Genomic DNA, 17,976 nt, shown 5'->3' on the forward strand with positions numbered 1-17,976 from the left:
CCTGGCCGGAGGCAGGGCCCCTCTAGTTCTGGTCATAGTATCTGCTTCTCACTTCTTGCAAACATGAGTCAAGAATTCCTTCATTACAGTCCAAAGTAAGATCAGCCCTTCTACTCTGTCTGGGGAACTGTTCACTGGAAACTGGACCATCGTGAGACAGGTTTTTCCTGAAAACTGGAGCAGCATTTTTCCTGGGAGAACCCCCTTGTGTGATTGTTTTTCCTTGCAACTCACGTACCCGTGCCTCTAGGGTCAAGGTAGGTTTTCCATCCCACTGCCTCATGTCCTCTCCGTGGTCACGCAGGTAAAACCACAGGGTGCCCCGTGGTGTGTACTTTCGATATCCTCTCTCTTGAGGAGAAAAACGCTGACTCCTAATGGCTGAGATACTGGTCCGTACAGGTGGGGAATAGGACATACCCTCTTCGAGTTGCTGGACCTTTCGGGACAGTTTCTCCACAGCCGAGACAAGGGAGGAGGAGATAGTTTCTTCAAAATCCCGAAGTCTGCTAACCACCTCATCCACCGTTGGTGCTTCTTCCTCTTTCCAGCACAGTACTGCCAACGAACTGGCGTACGATGCTGGTGCGCTCCGTACCAACTTCCGCCACATGGGTCGCGTGCACTGAACGTCATCTGGATCTTTGGGCGTTTGGTTGTTGTCCAGGTCACTATAAACCACCTCCAGCACGCCTAGTTCTCTCAGGTACTGGATACCTCTCTCCATAGTGGTCCATTTGCCTAGGCGATATATAACATCTTCCTTGAAGGGATACCTTTCCTTCACGCCTGACAGCAGTCGCCTCCAGAGGCTGAGGACCTGTGTCCCTTTTCCAATCGCTTTGTCAATGCCTCCTTCCCTAGCAAGGGATCCCAGCTGTTTGGCTTCCTTCCCCTCCAATTCCAGGCTACTGGCCCCATTATCCCAGCATCGGAGCAGCCAGGTAACAATATGCTCGCCTGGATGACGGCTGAAATCTTTCCGCATATCTCGCAGCTCACTCAGGGATAGCGATCGGGTGGTTCCCGTCTCGTTTATGAGTTCTTCCTCTTCCTCCTCCTCTCCTCGTGATGGCCCTGGTCTTTCATCATCCCTTTCTAAACGACCTGATCTCCGCTTCCAAGATTTCCTCTTCTGTACAGGGGCAACGGATACCAGCAAGGGTTGGTCCTCTGGTTCAGCTGTAGTGCCTGTTGCTGGGGTTTGGGTAGCTGCAGTGCCTGTCGCGGGGGCTGGAGTAACTGTAGTGCCTGTTGCCGGAGTTTGAGTGGCTGCAGTGTCTGTTGCAGGGGTTGGAGAAGCTACGGTGACTGTTGCCGGGGTTTGAGTAGCCACAGGGGTTGTCATGGGGGTTGGAGTAGCCGCAGTGCCTGTCGTGGGGTTTTGAGTAACAACTGTGTCTGTAGCCGCCCCCGAGACTCGCCGCTCCGCCCGCCCCGATGAGGCACCGCTGCTTGCCCTCCCTCTTTTCTTGTTCCTGAGGGTTGATCTCTGGACAGTATTCCTGAATAGTTGTTTAACCTTAAACAAGGCCTGAACCACATTCAGGAGACATAGCAATATGAACATGCTTGTTTGAACATCCCAAGGATATTCAAAATTCTCAGGGAATATTGTGGACATCTTTGTGAAGAGGATAGAAGAAAAAGGAGTTTCTGACGATATGGAAGGGAAGATGAACAAGTGGGAGAGAGTGTCCCATCCCGTCTCCCCCTTAAATTCATTCTCCGAGGAGGAACAAGTGCAATTACCAATAATTTCTAAGAGGTGGTTCCCGAGGTACAGAAATGACGGCAGTGCCGAGTACAGATACCAGATTAGACTTACGACCAATGATTTTATCACCTCATAAAACAGCAACAAAATGATAATCTTGGCCCAGTTCCGACTGATGATAAACAGCACAAAAGGGAACACATACTGCAAGCAAGGTATTACATGACCCAACATTGAGAGCCAGCCCCACAACTTTGACAGCCAATACATCAACATTGTGACCAATCAATATAATGGATGCTTATAACAATTTTGCCTTAACACACTTTGATCAGATCTATCGTTATCTCAACCCTTCGAGCCCCACGTTGGGCGCCAAAAAAAGGACTGTCGTGGTTTAACCTGGCAGGCAGCCAAAATACCACGCAGCCGTTCGCTCACTCCCCCCGCCCCCCCAGCGGGACGGGGAGAGAATCGGAAGGGTAAGAGTGAGAAAAACTCGTGGGTTGAGATAAAGACAGTTTAATAGAACAGAAAAAGGAAAATAATGATAATAAGTAATGATAGAATATACAAAATGAGTGATGCACAATGCAATTGCTCACCACCCGCGCTGACCGATAACCAAGTAGCGATCGGTACTTCCTGGATCACGCCTACCATTTATATACTGAGCATAACGTCACATGGTATGGAATACCCCATTGGCCAGCTGGGCTGGCTGTCCTGATTATGTTCCCTCCCATCTTGTGTACCTAGCTCAGTCAGTAGGCACGGGAGCTGTCCTTGGACTAGGAGGGCACTTAGCAACAATTGAAAACATCGGTGTGTTATCAACATTCTTCTCGTACTAAATCCAAAACACAGCACTAGGAAGAAATTTAACCCTATCCCAGCCGAAACCAGGACAATCTCTTAGAATTTAGCATTTACAGTCTGCAAAAAGAAATAGCATTGGTCAGATTGCTTTGGAAAAATCAGTGGTGCATTAAACAAGCAAAGGGGGCAAAATTGTCATCTAAATTATTTGAATCTGAAGTGTGAAGAAGGCTGTAAGAAAAATTGGAGGGAAATCTGCATTACCCAATGCCAGGTACAAACACTCCTCTGGTGAAAGAATAATTCATAAGTTTTGTCATGAAAATAAAATTAAAATACCTGTTTTGGTTTATCTTAAATGAAAGCTATATCTTCTAGGTAAGAGCAAAGAAAGAAGTAATATAAAAATAGTCTCCTTTGTAAATAAACCAGCCTTTTGTCAATGTAGTTCATTAGCTTTCTGTGTTCTTCTCTTGATGTCCAGATAATAGTCTCCAAATGCCAAAATTTTTATGTGACTGTTACTTCATTTTCTGTTCCTTGCCTGACAAAGCTTCATCATGATAAATAAAAATGGCATTCTGTATTTTTATTAAAGTATCATGTTAAGCATTCTGGCCATTTGCTGCTAGAGGAATAAGCTAGATGTCTCACATGGCTGACTGTCAAGTGGCTACCTCAAAGGACTACCCATCCTGCTTCTTCTCCGGAGCTCTCCTTTAGCTCAAGTGGCAGAAACTTGAGATTTTGGCACTGAAGATCCAACTTTGCCCATTCTGTTACTAAAGCGCCCTATGCTTCACACAGATGAAAGTGGTGAAGCTACTCATACTGAGTCTAAACTTTCCATGATGGGATTGCAGTCCCCACAGCTTGTACCTGAGGTCAGATTTTCTTTTTAACTAAAATGTGGTACAACCCTCAGATTTCTGACATGATACTACTATGCGCCATAGTCACACTTAAGATGCCACCGGGCTTCATCCTATTTACAAGCAAAAAAGACAAAGGTTTCATTTGAAAGTATAGCTCTGCATCAGTGGAATCACACACAGACTGATTTTCCTTGTAGTCATATAAATAATTAGAGGATAGTTTGCTTTATCTAAAAATGATCATATTTTGGGTTTTTTTTGCAGCTGCTGGATCAAGAATGAAGTTGTCTTTTATGTGACTTGTGCCGGCTACTTTGGAATCATGTTTCTGATGAACGTTGCCATGTTTATTGTGGTGATGGTGCAGATCTGTGGGAGGAATGGGAAGAGAACTAATCGGAGCCTGAAGGAAGAGATCCTGAGGAACCTCCGTAGCGTGGTCAGCCTGACCTTCCTCCTGGGCATGACATGGGGCTTTGCCTTTTTTGCCTGGGGTCCCTTAACTCTTCCTTTCCTGTACCTCTTCTCCATTTTCAATTCATTGCAAGGTAAGCTGAATTTCTGTTCTGTGAACAAATAATATTTGAGCTGTTGCTGTTCTGGGACATATTATGTCCAGTGATTTGACCAGGTGACTCAGATCCAAGCTCTGTGGATCTTTCCTTGATACTAAAACATCATTACTTTCCCTTATGTGGAATAATGATACAAACTACACATGGGTTGAATATCTTACTTAAATTAATTAGTTTCAAGGTCTTTTCAGTAAAATGCACTTTATTATAAATAGTACTATTCCTAACTAACAGTCTGCAGTGATCTCTGTTGAGATAGATGCTGTGTGACCTTCAACATTTCCTTTCACTGATTATAACAAATATAGGAAGTCTCTTTCCTTAATTTATTCCTGTAGGGAATCTGTAAAGCTCATAACTATTTTATTAAGGCATGAGAAGGTCATAAACCAAAATTCAGTCCTGTTTCAGTGCAGAGAGATAGCACAGAGATATGAGATATTCTTTGGTTCTTTAACGAAAATCCAGCAACTGTTGTCAGCTTATTTTTGTTTCCTTTACTGAAGTTTTGAATATTTTACTTTTCCACATAGTTCATCCTTCTGAAAAATGTTATAAATTGTAATCAAATGGTTATAAATTACAGAAGTATATAGCTGACATTTAAAAGAATTTCAGCTCAGAGCTGAAATTTGCGTATGTACCAAATGACGTAAGAATCTCCACCCCCGCTTGCCCTACCCACTAATAAAGAACAACTAAAAACATAACAAAAAGAAAAACCCAAGAAGATCATTGGAGAGGCATGTGTTATACCACACACATATTGAAATAAAAAATAAATTTGCCCAAAACAAAACATAACAAAAAACAAACCCAAGAATGTCATTGGAAGAGCATGTGTTGTGCCACACAAATATTGAGATAAAATATACATTTTCCCAGGGACAGCAAAATATCTTCCCTTTATGGAAAAAGTACTTAATGTTACGCTGTGTGGATTTTATCTGTTACAGTTGGGATGTATTTACTGCACTAAAAGATTTATTGAGCTTTCGTGGAAAGAGAATAATGTTGTGGGTTTTGGTTTGGTTCAGTTTCAACCTAAAATGCTAGGCAAAATGGCAAAAATTGTTTGGATGTAGTGTTCATACTAAAGACTTCTTTTTCCAAAGGACAGATTCTGATACTCCCCTAGCAGCATAATGAAGTATTTGCTGCAATGTGTCCGTGTTAGATATTCAGAAGGGCCTAGAGAGATTAGAAGTATGGGAAGAACATGAAAAAAGATTAAAACTCTGAAAAGCATGCCAAGGATCAAATTCAGCAAGTTCTCTGTAACCACAATTTCCAGTGCAAACAATTAAGCTTGTATGTGCGGAGTGCACACAAGGTTGACCACCACTGCTTAAGTCTCTGTGGAGTAATAGCACTGTTCAATGGAAAATGAATATTTGGAAGACAGTTAAGTCGGAAGATGAAACTGAAAAACCTGAGGAGTAAATGCAAAAAGAAGAGGAGTGATGAGCTTTTCACAGATTGTGGTAGCAAAGATGGCACAGTATAGTTCAGGCCTATCATATCAAGCACAGGAAGATAACAATCCCATATCTGAAAATGCTTATTGCTGTGTCAGAAAGAGCTAGGCAAAGCTAAAGAAGCAAGAAAGAGGATGTTTAAAATCACGTACAACTGGTGTAGTGCACATGTAGCAGTAAGGGGATGGAATGGAGCAAAGAAAAATTTAGGATTTGTATCAGGAAGCATTTCCTAACAGCAAAAAGCAGTTCAGTATGGCAAGTCCTTCATAAGTATTAGCATGAGCTTAATTATTGAGTCCTCAGGAAATAGGCTTATTCTTTCTTGCAAGATTTTGAAAACTGCACTAGTATCTTAAGCTATACCAGCAGCCTCCATCAACCTAGTTTTCTATGCACTGACAGTAAAAAAGTAAATTGCAGCAACTACTGGTGTTACTGTACTGTGCTATTTCATCTACATAGGAAATGATTTTTCTCTGTTTGACGCTCAGAGTAAAAAATCTGGGAACATCGTTCTTTTGGCTGCTCATTTTATATATATGCCTGGGCAAGCCAAATACTTTCAAGTCAGAACCAAGCTAGAGCCAAGCCTAGGGTCTGATTTGGCTCTGGGAAACAAAACCAAAGCTGTATTACTAAAGCACATTGTAAACTTAATGAATAATGGAATAGAGAGAAAAAAAAATTCAGAGACCAAGCCCAGACAGGGCAAAGGCAAAGTACTTAATGCAGTACATTCATTTTGTATTACTATAGACATAAGCATTTTCTTTTTTAACCATTCAGAATGTTCCAAACATTCATCACAATTTAATTAAGCATCAATTTAGTAAGTTTGTAGCTGTACAGAAGTCCTAAGAGGTACTTTGGGCCACAAACAACTGCATAACTCTAAGCCTGTAAGAGCTGCTGGTGACTGCATTGGAATTACTGTGTCCTTAAAACAAATCACACAGAGAAATATTTTATTAAAGCAAACATAGTAACTATAATTCAACAGAGCTTGCATATGGGATGCATTAAGGTGTGTTTGCCTTCCTCAAATTGTGCTTCTCCTTTTTTTTCCCCATCAGCTCTTGAAAAATATTGCAAAAAATGTGTTTCATGACACAACCTTTACCTAAAGTTAACTGATCTCAGTGTGTAGCCTGGCCTTTCGGCTATAAGCAAATACAAGTCCAGTTCAACGACAAGCATTCATGCACCATTAGATCTCAGCACTCTGGAGGAGAGAGGATAATTTTATGCTCCAGAGCAGTTTTTTCCAAGCTATACCCTGCCATTGTGTTCTACCAGCTGAAACATAGTAGCCATTAGTATACGGAGCTATTCTTGATGATCATAAAGGAACAGTCTTAGAGGATGGCACTTAACCCTGTTTGCCCACATTATGTAGTATTTATTCCTGTTTGAGAGATAATCATGAGGGATTTGGCGGTAACATTTTGCCATCAGGTGTTCAGCCCCAGGTTGGCTCTCTCCCAGTGAATAAGAGTAAAACAAGAACAGGCCAAGCCGGAGAACGATGGAAGATTCCACAGCCAGTGCCTGCCTGGGAAGTGCCAGGAGCATATGAGATTTCCAACTTCTATATTTAGCTCCAAAGTATCTCTGTAGAATGATGAAATCATACCATACGCCCAGTTAGGACCTTCTTTACCACATTGTAGATGCTTATCTTTTGTCTTGAAAATAAAGATTATACAATTACATGAGAAATATGACCTCTACAAAAACATTCTTAAACACATTTTTTGTGATTGCATGCACAAACCCAGTAATTTTCTTCGCAATTAAGTAGCTGGACACCTAATTAGTACTTGTGAACATATTCTTACCATTTTCATAATCATTTCAAGTACGTGCATGTGATGTACATACATCCAAGTGTGCTTTTTCAGGGCACTCTTTAGTGCCAATTACAAGACTTCTGGTTTTAAAAGAATACAGCCCACAGTTCTGTAGATACGGAACAGGAGGAGATAAAATATCTTCTTGCTAATATAATAGTGTCTGTATTTACTTTGCAATCTGGCTCTTGCTGTTGCAAAATATTCATTTGGTTCAAAGACAAAACCTTTTAATTATTTTCCTCTAAGCCAAAAAGATCCACACTGAGCTGGATCTAAATCAACAGTGTCAATAAAAGGGGTCCTATTCTCTCCCTTTTGATATCCCAAGCACTTATATAGCAGCTAGAGGATGGGAAATCTTTGATTACTTTCCATACGTCTTAAATGAGGCATAGATGACAATAAGAAAACTTTATGATTTTCCTTTGCTTGTACTTCATAGTCTTTTGTTAGCAGATTTTAGTTAATCTATTTGTCTATTTATAAATACATACTTCATTTGCTGTTCATTTGCTTTTGTCACAGGTTTATTTATATTTGTATTCCATTGCGCGATGAAAGAAAATGTGCAGAAGCAATGGAGGAGACATCTCTGTTGCGGCAGATTCCGACTGGCAGACAATTCAGGTAAAAGCAAGTCACAGCTCTCCTCCTTAGATGCTGCAGTAGTCCATAAAAGTCCAGGTGAACAGCTTGCTATGTTATTTTTAATGTAATACAATGTAAGCCAGAGATGTGGAAAAATAGATTAATCATGGACTGTCTCTTCACTTCAGTACTAAAAATTGCCAAGGGACTTTTCAGATATCACTTCATAAAAATTCTCAAGTCTTCTTTTTTCAGTTTTCCAGTGAAGGCAGCTAGTAAATTTTGTGGTGCTATAAGCATGGTTTTGGAAGGCCCTTTGGACCCTGGGGGAAGAAAAAAAAAAAAAGATCCAGAGATTCAAACTCTGTCATTCAAAAGCCAATCTTACTCCTTTTCTCCTACATTACAGTGTGTTGACTGAATTGTGTGGATTGTTAGGTTGATGTAGGAGCAACTCTTAAAACGCAGATAGAAATACTCTGACACCTTTTCAAACTGTTCTGTCCTTCACCATACAATTCAGAGAGGCCATTAGAGACTCAAAAGCAGAGAAAATTCCTTTAGCAGAAGCCTGATTACATTCCAGAATTGAAGTTCACCTTTATCTGCGGCTCTCAGAGAGAAAGGAGAGCAGTTGATTTGGACACTTCAAAATGCAACACTTGGGACACTGCGTTTATAGTCTCCTGCACCTTTGGCCATCTCGGATGGCATTAGACTCCTGTGTTTAGGGAGTGGATCTTGCTTTACTGTCTGATGTAATGATTTTGGACCATACAATTCCTGCTCATATGGTTCTTGCTCAATGACCAGGGTTGAAATCTACAGTTGATGTAAGTTGGCATAAGCTCATTGCCTAGTAAGGTAAGCCAGTCTATCCTGGATAACAACAGTGCTCCAAATACCCTTGTGTCCGTCCTTTCTTGGCATTCAAGGTTTGTTTCAAGCTTTTAAGTTACTGCTTTGCGATCAAGACTTTTGCTTTGTCTTGCTCTGGTTTGTTTAGGGAATGCATTCTCATTGCACACTATAAAACATTTATGCTTTCACTTTGTAGTAAGAAAACCTGATTTGTGATTTCAAAGAGTTAATAGAAATTAGGAAAAGCATATTCATTCAGATCAGGCATCCAGATTGTTTCGTATGTTCAGTTTCCATGTGGTTCATGCTGTAACTCCTGAACTGGAAAACACAGATGGATCAAATTATTTCCAGATTTTTATACTGCTGTTGGTCAGCTTGTGGGTATGACAGAAATAAAAACCTGAAGGATTTGAGTATTTCAGCAGTATAGTTAATGTGCCATCATTACGCCTAGCCATCACCACCGGCTGGTTTTATTCTCCATGAACCTGACACAATTTGCAGGCAGAACAGTGAAATATAAGCCAAATGTGAACCTTCATACCTATCTGATTGAAGTGTACTTTAGGGCATGCTGCGATAAAGCAAAGAAACAAACAAGCCAAAGCCTTGCAACACTGCCATAGCTAGATCAGAGAAATAGTAAACGATACCCTATAGCAATGATTTAGGATAAAATATTTGTCTTGATTTAAATCAAGGCTAAAGTGGCCCATGTGTCTTGGGTTTGGACTTCTCTTCCATTTTGTGAATTTCATTGCAATACAGTGAATAATGGCAACAAGACTGAAGTGTGAAACTACCTGTACTTACCTGCAAGTATATGATAAAAAAGTAGTTAGTTACATTTATTCTACTGGTACTGGGACACTTGTGATGAGTTTTTCAGTGTCAATTTTCCTCAATAGGTTTATTGGTATTAATTATTTAATTTAATTTTGGAAGTTGTTCCAGTATAAGAGCCTACTGTGTTAATGGTTTAGACAAAACTCTTCCAATGTGAACTACTGAATAACCATTATTATTCATTGTTATTAATAGTGCACCAGTATGCTAAACCCTATAACAACAAGTGCAGATCCACTAGTATGTCGTATCTACCTCAGCAAATCAAGCCCTCAAACGATAAGACCTCTGTAAATGCTCCTATCCATCCCTTTCCTATCTATCCCTTTGAATTTCTCTGTTCAGGTGATGAAACTTTGGCATCCTTATACTGCTACAGATCTTCACTGCTCTCCTGCATCCTGGAAAGCCAGATTTTACAGTTCTGCCATCCAGCCAAATGATTGTTAGAGCGTTAGAGCCACCAGTTTTAACTACTGTGGTAAACAGCAAAGTAAATCAAGTAGGAATAATTCTTGTGTTTCTTAAGAAGCAAAGAGGCTATCTGACAGGAAAAGGATAGGCTGTTTGTTATAAACAACATTAAGAAATGCATCTGATACTTGAAGTGTTCGTAATTGAGTAAATTAGGCATTTAGTACCTACGGTAATTATTTATGTAAAACTTTTCAATCATTTTTAGATTGGAGCAAAACAGCAACCAATATCATAAAGAAGAGTTCTGATAATCTTGGGAAATCCTTATCCTCTAGTTCCATCGGCTCCAATTCAACCTACTTAACATCCAAATCGAAATCTACAACGAATACATATTGCAAACGAAACAGCCACACAGGTGAGTTCTTGCACTGTAACACAGTGCATCTGTAAAGAAGTAGTTTCATGTTAAAGGTACAGTAAGGATTACAAAGGTTAGTGTGAGCAAATTTTACCAATTTATATAGTTTCCGTATTTTTAAAATATATGTTACTGTTTAATAAGAATCTTGGCCTAATATACAATACATCCAATATATGATTCTGATCTGGGTATGTTCCCATACTAAACAAAGTAGGCGTGACGAAAGCAAACCTTACTTTTTTATAGCATTTTCACCTCTTTGGCTAAAAGAAGCTGAGTCTTAATGTCCCATTGTAAACACAGAGTAACTAAAGCACAGGGGGATGACGTTAGTCGCCCAAGGTAACATGAAAGCTAGCAGCACATCTGGAAATAGGAATCAAGTCTTCTGAACCCAAGTCCACAGTTGATTCACAGGGTCAAACTGCTTCCATTTAACTGTAAAACATTTATGGGTAAAGAGACAAATGGAGGCTACTTGGACATTGATACTGTGTTCCCAGAGTATGCATTGTCTTTCCCTTCTACAAATAGCCTGCCATATTTACTGCTTATTTATTTAGATGTCAATGGTATATGTAATAAAAGGCATCATCTGTATTCCACTCATGCCATAAAAATGTGCTCGTTTTAAGAACACTTTAAAGGAGCAGAAAAAGAGAGCAGCTGGGGTGATTTGCAAGTCTGTTTGCTTATGTCTGAGGTAATATTTCAGCAAATCACTTAAATAGTTCACATTTTTTTGTTAGTGGTTTTTGTGAACTCATGTTTTTTTCCTGTATAAAGTCACGTAACATTATCACAGAATCCTCTTCTGAAACATAGTGGAAATAAAATCTGTGCACATATTTAATCCAAAGATGTGTTTACTTGCTTTAAAATATTTGTTAGAAACAATGTTTAGATATGGAATATATGATTTTACTGGAAGGAAATTTACATTGTTTCTTAAGTATAAATTATTTTCAGAAGTCCCCAATGTCTCATTTATGATGGTGCAGTCTCCTTTCTTGATATGCGGTATAGTTTCCAGGAAATACCTTCTTTTTTTTGTTGATGATCATTACCTGGTTCAGTTAAGCACACAATCTTTATCAAAAAATCCCCTTTTTCAAGAATTGCATTGTTATTTTCTCACTAACCAATATTCAGTGCATCCATTAGCACAAGGGATTGCGCATCAGGTGTTTGAAGAGTGTACATCTTTTTTGGTTATTGAGGATATACATGAAGTACATTTGCTTTGAATACAGTAAAAATGAGCGGTATCTTAGAAAACCCACAGTGTACCTGAGCTTGCTCTCAGGACTGCTGCTCGCAGCCGCGCTGGGAGCACGCAGCTGGCGCCTGCCTCACCAGGGTGCCCGTCCCTGCTGCCATCGCACGTTTGATGTGCCACGCACCCAGCTGCCCTGAGCAAGCTGTCTTCAGCTCTCTCTCCTACGAAGTGACACTTCTGTCAGCAGTCTTCCACGAACAGCATCTATAATATCCACCGATCACAGTGCTATTAAACCACAGTTTAATAGTCGAGGAGGAGAGCATCGTGCCCTTTCCGCTGCAGAGCATTCTTCGTTCTGCAGACAGAGAATCCCCATTTGTACTTTAGACCTTGGTATTGGGATTAATGATAAAAATATGCTTAAATGTTTTGTTGGACTCAGGGCTTTTTATCAGTCTGACAATTAAAGAGACTTCATGCTGGAGTTTTTGCAATGCGTTCTTGAAGCAAAACAATAAAAGAGTTCCAGATAAGAAGTAGTAAGTTGAAAGAAACTTGCGTTTAAGAACATGCTCATGTACTTCCTTCAAAAGTGGTGAGCTTAATCCCATGCATAAATTATTTCCTAAATGCGATTGCAGTTGGTAATGTAACCATAGTTTGTAATGTGATTGTTTATTGGACATTAAGGGAATACCAGACTTTTCTCTATATTTTAAAAATTTTAATACATTTTGCTTTGACCTCTGAAAAGACATTTTTTTGTGATACTCCAAAGGAATTTTTGCTAACGTTAGGTTTTAAAATACTGACATATCTTATCACATGTTAAAATAATATAAAATAACATTAAGATTCTGATTTTTAACACAGCTAAACTTCTCAGTTTGATGTCTTAGCTAAATTGCAGGCAAAGAATGTAATAGCTACATGTCTTGGCAACTCTTGTTAATACGGTTATAATGTGCTCCCTGGAATTGACACAAGCATTCATGTGTTTATGGTATAGATAATGTCTTCTAAGGCCCTTTCCTCATCAGTGGTGGAGCATTACAGGTAAAGTGAGAATTGCTTTTGTTGAATGCATGGTTTGAACAGGGTGGAGGGATGCCACTTGCATGATGTCCTCATTGACACAAAGGACTGCTAATCAGAAACGCTGCTTGTTTCTCACTATTACATCTTGCGCCATTGATGCTGAATCAAAGGATAGGTGTGCTTCAGACTCCGGGTGTCTGCACTCTGCATGGGGCATGAAGCATCTGGAAGATACCATTTTCGAAAACAGACCATGTCCTGATATTAATCCCTGTGTACAGTAGGCTGGGGAAAGGAGATTAAGTTGGAACACCCATACACAAAGCATACCTTAAAAAGCAAAAACAATCTGATTGAGTCCTAGAAAAGTTTTTAATATTTTTAGAAGTTATTACAGGAATTTTAAGATATTGTATTTCTATTTGGTCTATGGCCGTTATGGAATTAGTCTTCTAGCCATTCCAGTCACACCCAAAGTAAGTCTGAATGACAAACTATATATGCCTGAAAGCCGTGCTGTGAACTGCTGGTTGAGTGCAGAATGCACTGATTTGGACATGAGTATTGGGTGGACCCTACTGGGTGGACGAAAGCAATCACTTTGGCATCGTGTGGCCCTACTGTCTACGACTACCGTATATAACACTTCTATGAATGAGAAGTTAAGATTATTTCTGCGGTGAATTTGGTGGTACAACCTTCCCTAAAGACTAAGAATTAACTTTTCATCTTCGTAATAAGGTATTCGATATGTAGAAAAACTTCAAAATGTAGTACCATTGGCTAATAAATGCATGCATTTGAAAGGCACACATTTGAAAGTACCCAGCAGTTTGCTGTTGGACATGGATTTATTTGCTGCGATTCATGGACATTCTTGCGTGCTTTGAAAAAATCATTCTGATATGCCTGAACATGCCAGTTTCTTTCCTCATGAGTACAACTGTTTTGATTTCTCACTCTGCAATCCATTTCTCCTTCATGCAACACTTTATACTTTTTTATGGCTTGATATCATGACTTCTGCAGGGGCGGGTTACTTTTCTGTTTATTTTTAATTAATGATTTATTTCTATAAGAAATAAGTTTTGTATGAACTCGTAGTTTAAATAATATGAAAAATTGTTAAATGATCCTTTACCAAGGAATTTTTGAAGGTGATTTCACCACGCTCTTGTAAACAGCCATCAAAAATGTCACTTGTAAAAAACATTGCTTCACAGGATGCTCCCTCTTACTGTCGGCTTGCGATGGTCCAAACCTTGCCTGACTTAAAAGAATTAATTCCAGCTTTATTCACTACAGTGGAAGAGATAAGAGAGCTCATTAGGGCAATGTACTTGAGAAAATGAGATACAGGCTCTCTCCTCCTCATTGCTCACTACATGAGCTCTACCTACTGACCGTTCTCCGAACAGCAATACTGTTAGCTGCTGAAGCAGACTTTCCCAGCCCGGCTGGGAAGTGCCTTGCTCCTTTTTCTCTTCAGCTCCACCCTTGGCTTATAGCACGTGAACTCTGAAGGGATGCCAGTTCTCTGCATCTTTTCCTCCCCACAGTTGTTCAGTCTGTACCCTCCACATTATGGAAAAGACAAAGTGATGCTAGGCAAGCACAAAGTTTAGGCCAGTTTTGGCTCTGGTTATCTGATTTAAGATGCAAGTCATCTTCTGCTACATTCTGCGCAGAATATGTTATTTCTGTGCATAGCTTAAAACCTCCACTGTTGAAATAATTAAATCCATTTACTGTCATTTTCCACTACTTTATTATATGAAGATATTTACCAGATGTTATGGAGGTCACCCCTTTTCCAGTGCTGTCAAAATGTTTTTAGTTTGTAAGATTCAAAGCATCAGAAGTAAATTAATATATAAGGGGTCATAGGAGTCAGTTACACTTTAGGTAAAATAATAGGGGGTTAATTTCAAGAGAGACCTGAGAAGTCTGCCCACAAAACCAGGCATCTGAAAAGAATTTAGAAGAAGCAATGCCAAGCCAAAAAGTTGTTTGCTGGCTTTTAGGGCAGTAATTTCATTTAGCAGTAGTGGCAATTGAAGGCATACGTATGTGGGAGTGACACACCTCTTAAACTATGAGTTTGCTTAAGAAGCCCTAACTTCTTGTTGCTTTTTCCTCTTCCTAGAGAATGTTTTTCTTGACAAGCCATCTTCAAAATTTGCCCAAGAGGATGGAGAACAGACATCAATCATCCCTGTCCACCAGGTTATTGACAAGGTCAAGGGATACTGCAATCCTCACTCCGACACCTTCTATAAAAATATCATCATGTCCGACACATTTAGTCACAGCACAAAGTTCTAACCAGGCTTCTGAATTTTTTGAACCAAAGGAAGACAAAAGTCTGCCTGGAATTGAGAATACTGGATGTCATAGAATGTGACCTGTTTAGTGATTTTTTCCCAGTTTATAATGTTCTCCTGTTAACAGCTTCCACTTGAGGACCAATTTCTCTACCTTTTTACTGTTGTGGAAAAAGACAATTTTCCAGCATGGTATTGAGCTGTTTTTAAATGTGTGCCAGCCAACACGATGCCTGGACAGCTAATTGTAATCCTGTGTAAATATTTTTTAAGATTGAAGAGCCACAAGCCTAACTCTAAATTATATAGTCCAAACAGACGCAAGTCTTGACTCCTGGAGAAAATAGCAGACATGTCACGCAGTACAGGCAAGCTCTTATTGAACAGTTTACTGATGGTCTTTTTCTTTTGAAGAATATGGATTTCCCCTATGACACTTGTTAGATTCTTGCTTCTTGACTGTCTAGTGCCATCTGTTCTTTATTCGTGAGTAAAACCCTAACACCAGTGTTAAAGGGTTATCTTAAGCCATTTTTGACTAAGTAGACCTAATCATGCAAATCTTGCTTACCAAAACAGTATGTGCTGTAAATTCAGGCTATTTTGTATCCATGTACATAGAAACACACTTATTATATAGATATGCTGGCCGAGAAGGGTGTGCAGGTTGCTAGTAACTCTTGCAAATTTTAAGCCCATTGATGTGTATGGAAACAGACAGTTGTACGTATCATTTGCATCTGTGCAGTACATGTACACAGGGAAATCCAAAGTTTATACAAGGTCATGTTTCAACATTTATTGATTGGTATGTATGAAATGCGGCATCTCCCATCGCAATTCTAGGTTTAATGTTCTTTTTCACTAAACAAAATAGAAGACATTCAACTATATATAGATATATAAATATATACCTAGATCTCTCTCCACACGTATTTTTATAATAATGCACAGTAAATATGACCGAGGAAACCACAATGTATACCACAGACAATCTAAGAACAATGAACGGTGCTAAAACTTCAACTTAAGTATTTAAATGCAAGATGAATACTTTGTAAGCTCATGGGTTCATTTGTCAGTTTCTGTACTTCAGATATACTGTATGTATAGACACCTCCATCAGATGGCATTGCAACATTAGAATAACCTGGAATACATTTACCAGTAATAAATAAATAACATCTTTCCGGGCACATAACGTTATCAGTATCAGTATCCCCCCTCCTGCGCCCGGCTGGTTGACTTGATTGAGGTGGTTGGAGGCACAGAGTTTAAAGAGCGTTCAGGCAACATGAGGGAATTTCGCATTGCTATTCTGTGTGCATAACAACACCGAGTTGTCTGTGTGTGAAGAGAAAAGAGCATAAAATGCTTTCTTGTTTTAATCTCTATCAATGTGTGACACATTAGCATGCGGCCATGACTTCCAAAAGTGCATCTCTCCTCATGAAGCACGTCTCGCCCTGGTTTTGTAAAAATTGTAACTGCACGTGTCACTGAAAGCATGGGCGAAGACATCAAAGGTATTTTCAAATAACGTTTTCAGAGGAGAATGTCTCCTAATGGAAATTCTCATTTTTAAAAAGGCTTTTTTTTTACCAAAATATTTTTAGCCAAATATTTAATTAATTGTATTCAGAAGGTGACCAGAAAGTTGTGCTGTGAGATTTTTCAGTTGCCAAGCAGGTGGATGTTCAGTGATTAGGGATGAGGATTTGTGCCTTTCTCTGCTCTCTGCACGCGCTTCTGGGTGCAGAGATCATTTAATGCTGTGACCGCACAAATGGCGTATTTTCCCTGGCTGCAAACACCTGGCGGGAGGAGGATGTCCTGACAGTATTCCGTCCAGAAACACTGCTGTCGCTACACGGACCTTAACGAAACCTCAGTCTCGTAGCTGCAAATACTGGTATGAATGAAAGTCAACCCGATTCACTTAAAATGTAATTATTGGCAGGGATGAGTGTTGTCAGATATCTTTAATAAGGGAAATAATTTAGGGAGAGATTATGTACAAGCATTTACTGAACTTATATTTTATCATCCCACTTGCTTAACTACTGTAGATAATAGTGTTCACATAGCAGCTTACTGTGAGATTTCTACCTGACTAAGGTGTTCAGAAGTGAAGAGAAGGAAAACCAAACATTGCGGAAAAAATGAGGAATCAATAAAACATAATAGATCAGTAAAAGATAAATAAAAAGCAAGCACAGTATCCTGACTGAAGCTGAGCTGTAACCTAATGATCAGTTTAATGTACAGCTACCTATATTTTTGCTGATTTAAGATTTTTTTCTCTTTTTTACTACCATGTAGTAATCTTAAACTGTCTGTGTCAGTTAGATGCTCTTGAATTCTACAATGTAAAGCTTCTATTTTGTAGTTGACATGCTGTAACCTCCCTTGTATATATTTATTTATTTGTGAGGTTAAATATGTCAAATATATTTAGCTCTGTAATGACTGTTCTTTTTACTTTAAAACTAAGCTTCTGCTTCATCATAGAAGAAGAGGGAAAAAATAATTTCTTACATATGTTTTTTCCAAACACCTTGTGAAACAATTTACTGTAGTTGTACCTTTTACAAGTATGAGGAAACATGTCAGTGTAATTTGTAATACTAGTCAGTGGAATATAGTGTAATAGGTTTGAAGATGGACTAAAGTGGAAAGAAACATTTTCAAGTAAACATTCTTGATGTTAGTGTTCCAAATAATTAAAGTCTTTTAATATGGTTGATTTTTTTTTTTTTTGAGTGTTTAATGGCAAAAATTACTCAGTGGAATTCTGGAAAATAATCTTGTGTTTATTAAGTACGCGAGACAGGTACATGCCTAGCCAAAATGTCTGAAATAAATGTGCAAGACTAACTCCATTTCATCAGCGGAACACATTTTGCAGAATATGCTTCTCCCTTTTGAGATTT

General features: G+C 39.2%; 1 protein-coding gene across 1 annotated transcript in view; it reads left to right on the forward strand.

The window, feature by feature from the left end:
* ADGRG6 (adhesion G protein-coupled receptor G6) overlaps positions 1 to 15,107 on the forward strand; it is a 125,740-nt gene extending 110,633 nt beyond the window's left edge. The window contains exons 23-26 of the mRNA XM_075145981.1: positions 3,676 to 3,959; positions 7,846 to 7,947; positions 10,301 to 10,453; positions 14,866 to 15,107. Of these exons, the coding sequence (XP_075002082.1) occupies positions 3,676 to 3,959; positions 7,846 to 7,947; positions 10,301 to 10,453; positions 14,866 to 15,044 (718 nt within the window). The 3' untranslated portion in view covers positions 15,045 to 15,107. The remainder of the gene's footprint in view (positions 1 to 3,675; positions 3,960 to 7,845; positions 7,948 to 10,300; positions 10,454 to 14,865) is intronic.
* The last annotated feature ends 2,869 nt before the right edge of the window (positions 15,108 to 17,976 follow it).

This window comes from Calonectris borealis, chromosome 3, assembly GCF_964195595.1.
Source record: "Calonectris borealis chromosome 3, bCalBor7.hap1.2, whole genome shotgun sequence".
NCBI lineage: Eukaryota > Metazoa > Chordata > Aves > Procellariiformes > Procellariidae > Calonectris > Calonectris borealis.